The 14,311-nt window shown below is 35.6% G+C and overlaps 1 protein-coding gene across 1 annotated transcript; it reads left to right on the top strand.

The window, feature by feature from the left end:
- The first annotated feature begins 239 nt into the window (after positions 1-239).
- Positions 240-10,070, top strand: LOC110689957 (uncharacterized acetyltransferase At3g50280-like). Its single transcript, XM_021866776.1, has 2 exons — positions 240-412; positions 8,951-10,070. The coding sequence occupies exons 1-2, from the start codon at positions 240-242 to the stop codon at positions 9,693-9,695; spliced, it is 918 nt and encodes a 305-aa protein (XP_021722468.1). The 3' UTR covers positions 9,696-10,070.
- The last annotated feature ends 4,241 nt before the right edge of the window (positions 10,071-14,311 follow it).

Here is a 14,311-nt window from a genome sequence, read left to right as displayed (position 1 = left end):
AAGATCTCGCGAATATAGGAGTTGTTTCAAACAAATTAACCCTCTTTCCTTAACCAAAGGCTGTGGAAGAGGAAACCATGGGCACTTCTTGTCAATCACATGGCTCGAAATCGATTCAACATGTATAGATAAGAAAATTCCTGAAAGAGCATAGTGCATGAGGGAGAATGATATGTATGGGGAAAGCATGTAGGAGGAAAGTATGCAGGAAGGTATATGTGTATAGGGAAAGTATGTAAATGTGGAAAGTGTCTAAGAATGAAGGTGTATTTATGGAAAGTTATGTAATGGAAAGGCATGGAGATTTCGGGGATTATGACGGACCCTCAACTCAAATGACAGAAAAAGATGACTCGTACATGGATCTAAGACATTGTCATGGTAGACAAGGTGTGTGTGAAGACTTGTGGGTGTAAGTGATATTTACAAGACTCGTGTCATGACCAAGTGACTAGACATGTGGTTAGACTCATACAAGACCAAGAAAATATTGTTTGTTGAAGTTAAAACTGGTTAACCATAGTAGTGCGACTCGATTTAAAGACTCTGAAAGAAAGACAGAACCATTGAGTGGCGATGGGACTGTCGCGTGACGATGGCTTCATCACGACACGACAAGCTTGTCATGGCATGATGGTTACCATTATCATGCGCCACAAATCTAGAGTGATGCGCCAATATTGGAGCATCACAATGATTTGTTTTCAGTCGTTCTTTCGAAGGTTTAGGCTTAAAGTCTTCTAGGTCGAGCATATTTAGACATTATGGGTTCATTTTAATTAACCAAATTAATTAAGCAAAGTCTCTTTAGTCTTGGGTTAGCACATATAGGTTGTATATAGACATATGTATAAGAAACAAGTCAAAACAAAGGGTTAGTTTAATCATAAAAAAGGTATGCACAAGTAGTCAAGTAGTCACAAAATGATGCAATGAGTTTGCAACCTAACCATGGCTCTAGTTCTCTAAGGTCAAAGATTTTGGTGTCCAAGAGGGTCCATGATTAAGAGTCCGAATGCATCGCACGGAAGCCTTACCTTGGAAGGTTGGTGCGATGGACGGGACCCCGTGAGTTAAACTTGACTCCGCGGTTGGAGAATTCAACAAACTCGAATGAACCCTTTTTGCACAGAGCGTTTATTAGGGTCGATGGAGCGTGAATTCTCAAGGGATAAAACCACATGTAAAACACATATGGGTTCAAAAAGGTCGAAAAAACTTAATCAGGAAGTAAAATCGTCGACACTATACTAGAATCAAGTAAAACGCAAAGATAGAGGACTAGCGCAGAATCGCTAGATTTGTTGCTGGACGGTAGTGTTCATCGTCCGGTGACAATCCTGTCGCGACGCGACGGGGTTGCCGTCCAGCGTTGACCGTTGTCGCCTAGCGACAGTTCTGGTACTCTTCGACAAACTCAATCTTCGATATTTTTTCCGATTTCGCAGCGTCTTCCCGATTTTAGTTGTGAAAAATATTTCCGACCTTTCCTATATGTATTCCTAAGCTTCGACGCATTACGGATGGTCTTTCCAATATGTACCTTTTTATACTTATGCCACAATGTTAATCAAAATTGCACGCATGAACATCAAGAGTCTTTCAAGTCTTATCCAGTCATTCTAATTAATTGCCAAACAAATTAGGAATTAATTAGAAATCCTCCCTAGTGGAGTCGCCAAAAACTATAGGGAATTTTTCTCACCCTACTGTGGGACATGTTTTTAGGCATGCCGGCGATCCTAGGAAATAAGTTAAAGAAAAAGAGACGCCGACAAGTTTTAGGAACTTGTAAACCGTTCACGATTGTGAAGGTTACACCCCGTTCACAATCACTGAGATTGCTAACTCCATAGTGGTCTGGAAACATGACTGGATATTCGGAGATGATGGTACGAATTTGACTTTCATAAGAGGTCAAACCCGCCTAAAATAGGCTTCTACTTGATCCTTATTGATATTCATGTGCGCTTTTCGATCAACATACATACATTAAATTAATCCTAAACCTGTTTAATCTATGTTGAATTGGTTGATTATAATGCACAATTAAATCTAATACTTGTGATCACTTGAATTAGAATCATGTTAAACCTAAATCTAATTATTAATTATCTTATTAGGCGTGATTTCAATTGTAAATCCGCTTTAAACCTGCAAAAAGGGGTGTGATCAAGCAATAGTAACATATCATTATTGATTATCAAGCAACATATAATTATCATAATAATCATCACCATGAAAATATCGTTAGTAGTAAGATCCTAGGCATGATACTAAACTGATTAATAACAATCCTAACATGTTTCTAAATAATTAAAAATACGATTCTAAACATGATCTAGTGATCGAAGCAATAAAAATAATTAGAGTAAATAAAACAAAGAATTAAATACTCACTCCGAATGTGCAACTTTGAATACTACATCATGAATAAATTGTTAATAACTTCAATAAAAATAATAATTCACGAGACTTAAATTAAAGAGTTAGAGAAATTAATATCACCCTCGGGATTATACCTTCACGCCTTGGTCAAAAAGGTAGAACCTTCGAATCTTGTGTTTGGACTTTGAATTACTTGAATAAGATTAGAAATAACCTAAGAACAATAGAAATTGTATGTCGAAGCTTAAAATCTAAGCCTTTTGGGATGATTTGGGATTGATAAAATATTTTTATGGTTGTCAAATTCTCCACTAAAAAAAATCAGAAAAAATGGTGATATTTATAGGCTTAAAATCGGGTGAAGATAGATTTTTGAAAGGAGATAGATTTTCGAAAACACGTAGCGAAGGATAGCAGTTTTACGGTTTTTGTTTTTATCATAACTTTTTATCCAGAAATCAAAATAAGATAAATAATATATATTTGAAAGCTCTAGAAGTATCTTTTGTAGAATGTGAGATATGATCGAAATAGTGGAACGGTGTCGGTTTTGGATAGAGTTTGGTATTTTAATCATATCGTTTCATTTCTAATCGAAATTAGGCTTATGAAATACCATTGGAAAGCTTATTTCAAGGGCTATCCAACCATCCAATATTTGGATAAAAAATTATGTGGCACGAAATTCAGTTTTGACCGGTTTTGGGACTGGAGTTGTGAAAAGGGAAAATGGCTAAGCTTGGGCTAACGAAATGGATGAAATGGCTCTAAAATGATTTTGGGCTAGAACAAAAGGACTATTCAAGTAATTCTTTTATCCATTACGCGAAGTGGACCAAATTAGGCAGAATGAGATGTTATTTCGTCATCGGACTTTGGTTGGGGAGACACAATCAGGTGTCTACACACATAAATATATGCATCTTATCATATCTTCTCTCTGTTTTTTAAGCGCCCCATTTTAACTGACATATTTGCAAATATGGAATTTTATCGATAATCTCTTTAATATTATGTATAAATTATAAAAATTTAATATTAAATAATGTTGAAATATAAAATTCCCAAGCAAGACAAGTAAGTGTCCCACGTTATGAAAAATGACAGAGTTAATTACTCTATATAAATTATAGCTAAGGAGCTATTATTCCTCTTGTTATATGGTTTTAGGATGGTTATTCCTTAGACTTGTGAACTGAACTCCCTCTCTTGATGATGGGTGCGGCCCACAACCGTATTTAACATGGTACTAGCAATATACTCACGGTTAAGTATCGTTAAACGCTTAAATATACTCTTTGTCATGAGTGTGTGTATGTGTGGGGGGGGGGGGGTTGAGAAAATGTGCTCTAGCACCACGAAACATTACATGTGACAAAATTAAAGGGTCAGTAATAAATGTGTAGTTTGAGAGAGTTACACTTCGTCAACACTCCACATCTTACATAAGGTATTTTAATACTGTCACATATGATATTTTATGGGAATAAAGTGCATTAATAAAATAAAACAGAATTAAAAGGACATTATATAACATGCATTGTTTGGGAGGTTTATTCACACTCCCCTTCAAATGTAAGGTCCCTTTAATTCTATCACATGTGATGTTTCTTGGGGTCAAAACACATTAATAGATTAAAGAAAAGAGAGTTAAACACTTTATAATGCTAAGGAGCTACTCCTTCTATTGCCATATATTTTGGGATAAATTTTGGTAATAGCTCAAACCTGTATTTAACATAAAACTATATATTGAGACAATTTTAACAAATACCAAAATAATTATATTTACTTTAATTCATATAAAGTACGAACATCGATAAATATGTTTCAAAATAGTTGAACTTGAAATTTGACTTTTTTGCAAAATTCATCCATTAACTTTTATCGTATACTAATTCAATTCTCAAATTTGACTTTTTTGCAAAATTCATCCATTAACTTTGATCGTTTACTAATTCAATTCTCAAATGTTATCTAGTAAAATGTTGTTATATTAGTATAAATATATGAAGTATATATTTTTATAATATCAAAACATTATACTTCCTCCGTGTTTTTAGCTAATACGATTACACTAATTTTATGTTAACTGGGATTTGTGATGTACAACTATGATAAACATAGTCATCATGTAGGATCTTGTTTTAATTGTTTCAATGTATATAATATTAATATCAACGTTTTATAATTTTAACTTGTTGATATTTAAGGATGTTAATCGTAAAGTTCGTGCGTGGACAAGCGTGATAAAAGAAACATTGTCTATCTAAAAGGAATGGAGAAAATAATACTTCCTCTATTCCACAAATATTGCAACAAGGAAGAAATTACGCATCCCAAAGCACATTTTATATGTTAAATATCTATAATTATATAAGAGTAAAATTATAAAATTTGATATTGTGAAAGTATTTTACGAGACGAATCTAACAAGACTTCACATGACTATATTTTACTTTACGTATAAATCATAATATATGATCAAATAAGCGTGATGAATAGTATAAAAGTTAAGTTACTGCAATATTATTATAACGGAGGAAGTATATAATAATTTATATTTTTATATACATTTTTAGTCGAAATGTGTCATATATTATGAAACAAATGGAGCATCATGTGTACAACATCACATTTCATGTGACATAATTTCGGCAGCCAAACTCTTTGACTAGTCCCTTCACGAAAATAATACAGTACAAAAATAAAAAGGATACATTAAAGTTAGGTTTTTCATTAATATTGCACCAATAATTGCATTATTAATGGGAGTTATGGGAACATACAGTATAAATTATGTCACTTCCATATAAACTTCATAACAAAAACTCACCCAAACAATTTTAGGAAGAAAGGAAAATAAAAATGGAATTTCCTCCACTAATCCAAATTTCAGAGTGTTTCATTAAGCCAAAGTATGAAACAGAAGAAGCTAAGAATCCTTATTACTTATCTCCAATGGATTTAATGTTTCTTTCTTGCCATTTGTCAATCGTAATGAATTCATTCATGGGTAAGTGTCCTCTATCGCTCTCCTATTTTATATTCCTCCATTCTTTTAATATTGTCACGTTTTTAATCCTGTTTATAAAATTTTACAAACCGTGCACCATATCCCATTTGACACTACAGATATCTAATACAATGTATATCTTTTTTTGTTATTAACTGTAATTATTATGGACAAGTATTTATATGACTATATTTTTTCTTACGTTAATACATAAATTACAAACATATATGGTCCTAAGAGAAATAGAACGACGGTGTTAACCGAGTGGTGGCTGTGGCCGGAGGGAGAAAAAATAAAAGAAGGGAAAAATGGGTAATTATAATGACAGCATGGTGACTTGGACAATAAACTGAATTATTGATAGTATCAAAGATCATTGAAAGCAGTAGTTTTGTTTAGGGGGTAGGACACATGGGAAAGATGAGAAAGTTGAGCAAGGCAAGAAAATCGTACGAATATGCTGAATTATTGCACATTTATTTATTTATTTATTTAATTTTTCTTGCATGGGGTTGCAAACTTTCAAAATTTTGAATGTTTTAAAAAACAATTGTGCCGTTTAAAATTATTCCGATCCGTAGATGGTACTCCCCTTTTTCTTTTTTTTTTTTTTTTTTTTTTTTTTTTTTTTGGCAAACGCTAAGGGAAAAATGGGTAATTATAATGTTTTCAAATTTATTTTGGGGTAATGCTTAAAACTGCATATAATAGACTTGGTGAGTCATTTAGGGGTATTAATCAGGTCTATTTCAGGTCGGGTACATATCGGGTTAGCTAACATTCGGATTGGGTCGGGTTAATTTTTGTTTCGAGTATGGCTCGAGTCAGGTGTCGGATTACTTTCGGGTTGGATATATTCGAGTCATATTTGGGTCGGATCAAAATCGAATCGGGTCGTATTCGAGTTATTCTATATGTGGATTAAGCTCAAATTGATAATTTTATATTTTGTTATTGTTATAATAAGAACAATCAATTTGATTTATGAGTTTGGTTACGATTGGAGATGAACAATTTGAGTAATTTTTTACACCAGACATTTATAGTTCGGTTATAAGATAATTTTAGTTCGGGACACTTCGAGTATTGGGTCTGTTCGAGTCAACTTTAGGTCGATTCAATTTTGGGTCGGGTCATTTCGGGTATCAGGTCAACTTCGAGTCAAGTACAGTCAGGTCGGGTCAATCAAGGTGTCGAGTCAAGATCCGGTCGACTCCATTTTTGGGTCAATTTCGAGTCGATATTTTTTGGTCAATTTCAGGTCACGAGTTAGGTCATTCGGGTCGAGCCATCGAGTCTGGGTCAAGATTGACATGTCTACATATAAGCATTAAATACATAACCTAAATTCGTGTAAATTTATGACAAAATATGTGTATATCAGTGTAATTAATGTTTATTATTTAAAATTTTTTTTACTTTTATAGTATTAATACATTGATTACACAAGTATTTAGAAAAAAATAAGCATAATACACTAATTTACACGTATTTTGGTCATGAATTCCTAAATTTATACAATTTTAGGAAGTGTATTTAATGCTTATATGCAACTCTTGCATTGCATTTTCCTTTATTTTGTACTTATGTCATGCCGTATTATATAAAATCAACAATCTTGCAAAACAAATCTACAAAGATTTTATATATATATCCTCTCATATAAAAATAAAAATAAAATAAAAAAAATAAAAGTAGAAAAGTTATTAAAACAATCTAAATTTTTTTTTATACACCTGGATGTAATAAGGCGCACCTAAGGGTAGTTTGTTCTCATTTTAATGAGCAAAAAATGACCTTGGGTGCACTTACCTCTGTGTGCACCTAGGTGTATATGAAAAGTTTCCCAACACAATATGTAAAGATTATACATGAGAATAATTTTTCCTTAGTCCGCTTAATAAAAACTTTCAAAATTATATTTTTCAATTTTGAAATAAAAGGTAAACGGGCAAAATTAAACTATTTTTTAATTACACTTTTATTTTTGGCAAATAACTGCTCTGTTCGGTTTTTTAAGTGTTACACTTTGATCAACACAAAGTTTAAGGCAAATTATTTTGAAGGGTCCGTGTGTTTTATTTTAATTATCTTATTTCATAAAGTAATTTTAGATAAAACAAATTCAAATATTAAGGTAAAATTGTCAAAAAAAAAATACCTTTTTTTTAAGTCAATTTGTGAACTAGTTCATTACTTTAATTTGTTTTTTTTTGGTCAAATAATACCATGAATTACATCTATATTTCTTATAAATTAAAAAGCAATCGTAATACAAAATATGTGTCACATCACCCTTCACATGTATTAGAATTATAACCATCACGTAATATGCCACATCATGTTTCAATGTATGGGAATAAAAATATATATCACAAGGTTTGAGCATAAAACCAATAAGAAATGAATTGATAATCTTACCATCTTTGCTATCTTTAATTATGTTTCATATTCAACTATAATACATTAAATACTTTGTATAAAACATCAATTCGAGAGTGCTTATTTAGTTTCATTAGTTATTATTGTTCGTTTACCTTTTTTTTTTTTTAATAATTTTGTAGCTCAAATAATATTGATTGATATTCAAAGTGAAAATCATGTGCACCGCCCAAACAACACACTTGTTTTTGTTTTAAAAATGACACTTTAATGATGGATTCCGACCAACAAGTCAAGTTTCCAGCATTTGACTTTATCTTTCCATCAATTTTGGTCACAATAGAGCTTGCATGAGCCACCCAGGCCAATGAAAAATAGGAATTCAAATCATTTTTACTTGAATTCTATCATCTCCTCATTCAATGGAGTGCATCACACGCACACAAAGTTGGAGGGAAAATGATAGTCAAACGCCAAAAATTTGACTTTTTGGCCAAAATTCGTAATTAAGTGTCATTTTAAAACAAGAATTACTTCAAGGTATAAGTTGACAAAAATAAAATAAAGTAACAAATTGACTTGAAAATACAAATAAATTAATTAAATTAATATCATACAAAATCAAATGAACCAAACAAAGCCTAAAACTTACTTCTTATTGGTGGTAAAAAAATTCAATTAATTTTGCCGCTTAAGCTGTTTAATACTCTGTATGTTTCTTAAAGTGCTTGTCAAAATTGTGTTTTAAAACGGAGGAAATATAATAAAGTGAGCAGAGTCTGGTCAGAAGTCATAAGTTGGTCTCTTTGAAATTAAGCAATCAAAGGAGGTTGTTTGTTAAATTAAAACCTTGTATTAACTGGTTTAAGGGTATAACTCTGTCAAATAAACCCATTGTCAATTTCCTATCAAACTCTAACCTTAATTATGTGGAATATTATCTTATTTTATATACAGGTCCAATAATCCTAGCAATATATTTTTTTTTTTTTTTTTTTTTTTTTTTTGAAAGAATAATGCTAGCAACATTAAACAACTTTACTATATACACCAATATAATTAACTTTAATTACTTGAGCAATATCAACATAGCTAAAAAATAGTAACTAATTTGATCGTATTTTGGTTTTGGACCACCTAGAGAAATCATTACATACAATTTAGTTCAATTTTCTGTATACATTTTGACATAAATTGTCTGTTACTTTTACCATTTTTTGGCTATAGGTTTAACCCACCTCCATTTGAAGAAAGATTCTTCCATTTCTCATCAGAAACAATAGCAAAACTCAAGGCAAGGGCTAATCAAGAAATAAGCAGCAACAATACCGCAATTTCATCTTTTCAGGCTCTCGCAGCATTTCTCTGGAAATCTATTATACAAGCGAAAGGACTGAAACCAGACCAGCAAACTCACTGCAAGTTAGCTGCAAATAACAGGACAAGATTAAACCCGCCGTTGCCTGAAGAATACTTTGGCAACTCACTTATCATACTAACATCAACCACGACAGTTGGAGAATTGTTCAAACATAACTTAGGGTGGACTGCATCATTGGTGCAACAGTCAGTGGTTGACCTTACCAACAAAACTGTAAACGATTTTGCAGATTCGTGGTTCAAGTCTCCTTTCGTCATTAGACTTGATCAGATGATAGAGAAGGATGAAGGCAACTCAGTACAAGTAGGAAGCTCGCCTCGATTTAACATCTATGGGAATGAGTTTGCAGGACTTGGGAAACCTATTGCTGTTCGCAGTGGGTATGCAAATAAGTATGATGGCAAAATTACTGTCTACCCGGGATTTGAAGGCAGAGGAAGTGTAGATGCCGAGATAAGTTTGTCGAGTGCTTACATGAGAGCTCTTGAATCTAACAAGGAGTTCATGGCTGTTGTATCTTCACCATAAAAGATTGAAAGATCGTAGTTACAAGATCGGGTTAAGCTAGCTTACATCCTGCATGAGTGTGATAAATCTGCTAGTAACAAATATATCATGCGATTTCTTATTAATGTTGAAAACCTTATTTTATGTCCTTTATATATTATGCATGATTTATCTGCAGAAAGTAGGAGAGGATGGAAACCAAACAATAGATAACATTGGTGCTCAGATTATATGATTCAAACATTTGGAAATTTAATTTGGTTTTCAGATAATGTTTATGCATTTTTTTTCCATTTGATTGATTTGATTGTTGATTATTGGCTTTTAGCTTAATGGTTTGACCAAAATAGATGGTGTTTGGTAAACTCAATTGCTAGCCTTTCGCTAACTATGAAAAATGATACTACGTATTAATCAAAACCAAATAAATTCATAATGACTAAATAGAAGTAAAATTTAGCTTTTTGATTTTGGTTTAAAGCAATCATTTTAGGTGGCTAAAAATTGGTTTTTGCCAAACACTTCTTTTTTCTTTTTTTTTTTTTAAAGTGAGCTATAACTCAGTTAGTTAAAGCTTCTCTCCCGATTCAAAAGAATCCTGAAATCATTTCTCATTACCCGCCCTTATAACTATCTAAACATCTTTAGTTTGTTTAACCAAAAGTTTTAAAAAAAAAAAAATTAAAAGAGCCAACTATTGATTTTGATTCAGTTATTCACTAATCAAACACCCCTTCATCTACAAGCCTGTAACTTTCTAATACTTGTATTAAACATATATGAAGACTCCACCTTGATGGGCCTTAATGCTTTTGTTTATTTATAAATGATGGAAGTCAAACCCATGTTGCAATATGTTATATTATCTCACAGGCTGTGCGTGGACTATGCAAAGTGGACTATGCAAAGTGGACTATGCAAATTGTTCTATATGGCTATTTGTAAAAAGCCCAATACGTGTGATAAGTTGTTACTTTGGACTAGACGAATTTTTGGACTGGATAATTATTTAGTCTTGCATATATATTGTGATAATATTCTGATTATTTATCTCTAACAAATTTATCATGTACTATGATAAGATATTTATCTTTATTCTTATCTAACTAATTTGTTTTGCAGATTTCTTAAGCATAAGGATAATAATATATTATCTTAAAAATATTCTGTTTTATCAAAATATTCGATTCAAGGGATAATAAGTTCTATATTTAAATTTGACTCTGTTCTTATCTAATGCTAACCGAACTGCTTGAGTTTAAATATTTGTTTTGCAGAAATCCCTTGAAGATAAGCTGAATATTTCTGTTGAACGATGAATTTGAAGCCCAAGAATAGTGCAAGACTTATTCAAATGAACGTTAAAGGTTCAACGGCTCTTCAAATTCACAAATAAAAAATTCAAGCCTCCTCTCAACTCTATAAATAGCGTGCAACTCTTCACAAGAGTTCAATCAAGTATCAATCGAGTATTATCAAGCTTCATACTTTATTCAAGAGTTGTTAAATACTTTTTTTCTAGTTTATCAAATACTTTATTTTGTAGTTAGATTGAGAGAAAAGAAAAAGTATATCAAGAGTGCTTAAATTTTGTTATCAAAAGAGTAATATACTATGAGTAGTACTATAATACTCAAAGTATAGTAAAAGTAAGGTGTTTCGGGGTTTTCTGATATCCTGCGGGAGAGTTACAATTCCAAGTCTGGTATCCTTGCGCCTGTACCTGCAAAACAACGGAGACTCCTTGTGGTGGGAGCTCCGCCTCCGACGGTCAAGTTAGTACTTGTTTTGGGAGTAATAAGTGCGGAAAAGTAAAGGTGGGATATCTGGTTCCTTAAGGTGAGGAGTGATCAATGTGTTTTGGCTTCCCTAGGTGGGAGTAATTAATTGTTGAATCCCCTTTAATGAGGACTAATTAGTGTATTTATAGTCTTGGGAAGTGTGCCTAATTCTAGAGTTTTTGGTAAACCCTGGAGCTGACTGGCTGGGCTTCTCCCAGGAAGTGGGCCTAGGTGGCCTCCTTCCAAGCTGGCAATCAATGGGCCACATGGCGTGGCTTGACTGGTCCATGGTGGACAAATGGTTGTGTGCCACGTGTCAGGCCATGAGAGGTCCAAATGGATGACACTTGGCAGGACCTGATTGGTCCACGTGGCGTACACTGATTGGGCGGGAAAATCCCCTAATCATTTGCCCCTCACAGGTGGCACGTGACTGGTCACATGTCACCTGTGACAGGTGGCGGCCTGTAACATGCAACGGACTGCTACAGGTGTGGCCTTGTGATTGGCCGAGAGCTTTTTCCCGCTCATTTTTGAATTCAGAAGTGACCCTTCGTATTCTCATTTTACCCTATATAAGGGCATGTTGACCAAGTCTTTTGTTCACATTTGCGAACTTTGCAAGAGAACTCTCGGACCCCTGAACTTGAGCTCTGATTTTCTAGACAACTGACTTCACCAGCCGCCTGCTTTTTAGACGCCTGCTCAATCAAGCACCCTTTCAGAACTTAAGTTTCAGGTAACCGTCTGTTCCTTTTTTCTTTTTCTGCTTCGCTTTTGCACTTTTTCTTTCTTTTTGAAAATGAGGCCTCAAAAGCATCCGGCACGGCCTAGGTTAGCAATCAGCCGGTCAACCGGGGACGGCTGAGTCTAGGACTAGGGGTGCCAACTGCCCTGCGGTACTTCAAACTTTGCGTAAGTCCCGGAATCCAACTGTCTTTGTATCTATGCAGGACAGTATGGCAAGAACAAAAAGAACAACAAAGGTTGGAAGCTCTGATGACTCTTCATTCCGGGTTTAAATTAGTGAGCTGTCGGACCAGCCGCCGAACACCTCAAGGACCCAAGGTGGTTCTGCTGCAGAGAGCTCTGAGGAGGGGGCCAAGGTGGTCCCTTCCCATTTTTCCGTTGACCTAGCTGGTTAGCAGTCGGCCCCCTCTGAAGAAGAGGGGTCGGCCCCCTTAGAGAGGGAGGAATCGGGCTCTTCTGAAAGTGAGTCCGAGTCCAGCTCTTCAAGCCGTCTGTCTCCAAGTTCTGAAGAAAGACATTCTCGCATGGATGAGGCAAGGTTATCTCACTCAGTCGAAAAGGGGAACGATTGGGCAGAACCATTCGTCTCTCATAGGGAATTGCACACCCCTTATTATTGTCACGTCCCAAAGGGCCGAATCAAGGCCATGAAAGACAGAATGGAGACCTTTCGATCGGACCATGTGATGGGTCCGGATTTTCAATTATTCGTGCCAGATGCTGAAGATGCAGTCGTCTGGTCCGAGGGGTCCAGTTATGGGGACGCCTGCTTTGGCTGCTACGAGGCAGCCATCAAGGCCGGCCTTCGATTTCCCTTGCATCCGGCCGTTCAACAAATCCTCGATGGGTACGAGGTGGGGTTATGGCAGTTAGCCCCTAATTCCTGGTTTAACATCCTTGGCTATGTAGCCGGATGTGAAATGCATGGGGTGGAGCCGAATTTTGAGGCGTTTGCCCATATGAATTATTTAAGCCGAACCCCCAAGGCAAGCGGTACCGACTGGTACCAAATAACAAACCACAAAGGCTATTTGATGACTAGGGGGAAAGAAAATAAATGGAAAGATTGGAGAAATACTTTCCTCCTAGTCTCCAGTCCCGACAAGCTCCTGAACAAGCGGTACAATAGGTGGAATAGGAATCCGCCTCTTCTTGCAGGCGGCCCTAGCATGCCGCCTGTTCCTCGCAAGGCCAAGGAGGAGATCCTTGACCAAGGACTCTTCAAAGTAGAGTTAAGAGCCTACTCTACTACTAGGGTACGAGAGCAGGTGCCTTTAAACTGTGTTCCCAGATTTCAGTGGCTGTATGACAAGTACTTTTTGGCCGCCTGTGGCCTTAGTAGTCGGACCTCCAGAGGTAGCCGGCTTCCCGTGCCTCTACATGTATTACTTGATTTATTTTTGCATTTTTCTCACTCTTTGTGGTGTTTTCTTTCAGCCAAAGCTATGGGCCAAATTTCTGCTTCCAAGAAGGCGGCTGCTTTGCTGCGAGCCTCGATCATGAGCTAGAGGCGGACCTCTGTTGACTCTCCTGCCAAGGAGACGCCCATAGTAAGTTCCTTCTCTTCCGAGTTTCACTTTGAAATCTTTTTTGCCAGTACTGACTTTCTTGTGCTTCTGTAGGCGGGCTCGTCCAAACCATCTTCCTCCCAACAGCCTGACTCAAAAGTTCGGAAAACGACTGCTGGGAGTACGCATGGATCTGCCAGGAAGCAGTCGGCTGACAAACAGCCGCAAACCCCACAAAGTGGGGGTAAACTAACACAAGTCCCTAGGGACAGCCGACCTCCAAGAGGTATAACCGGCTCCTTCGGACCTTGTTAAATTTTTCTTCCTTTGATATTCTCTCTGGTTCTAACAATTTGTCTTTGAATCCAGGCGGCCCTCAAGACCCAGACTTGGTCCAAATGGCCAAGTCTATGGTTAAAGCCATCCCTCTAGAGGAGCGGGATGCGGTCAGGGGAGTCGGCACCCTTGACTTAGACGGAATCATGGGTCTCCTCTCTGAGGTATACTTATCATTTTTTTTTTTGTAAAATGTTGAATGACCTTACCTGCTGCCTGTTTTTGCAAATCTGACGCCTAGTGCTTCTTTTTCAGACCATGC

This window comes from Chenopodium quinoa, unplaced genomic scaffold (assembly GCF_001683475.1).
Source record: "Chenopodium quinoa cultivar QQ74 unplaced genomic scaffold, ASM168347v1, whole genome shotgun sequence".
NCBI lineage: Eukaryota > Viridiplantae > Streptophyta > Magnoliopsida > Caryophyllales > Amaranthaceae > Chenopodium > Chenopodium quinoa.
This window is presented reverse-complemented; position numbering and strand designations above follow the sequence as displayed.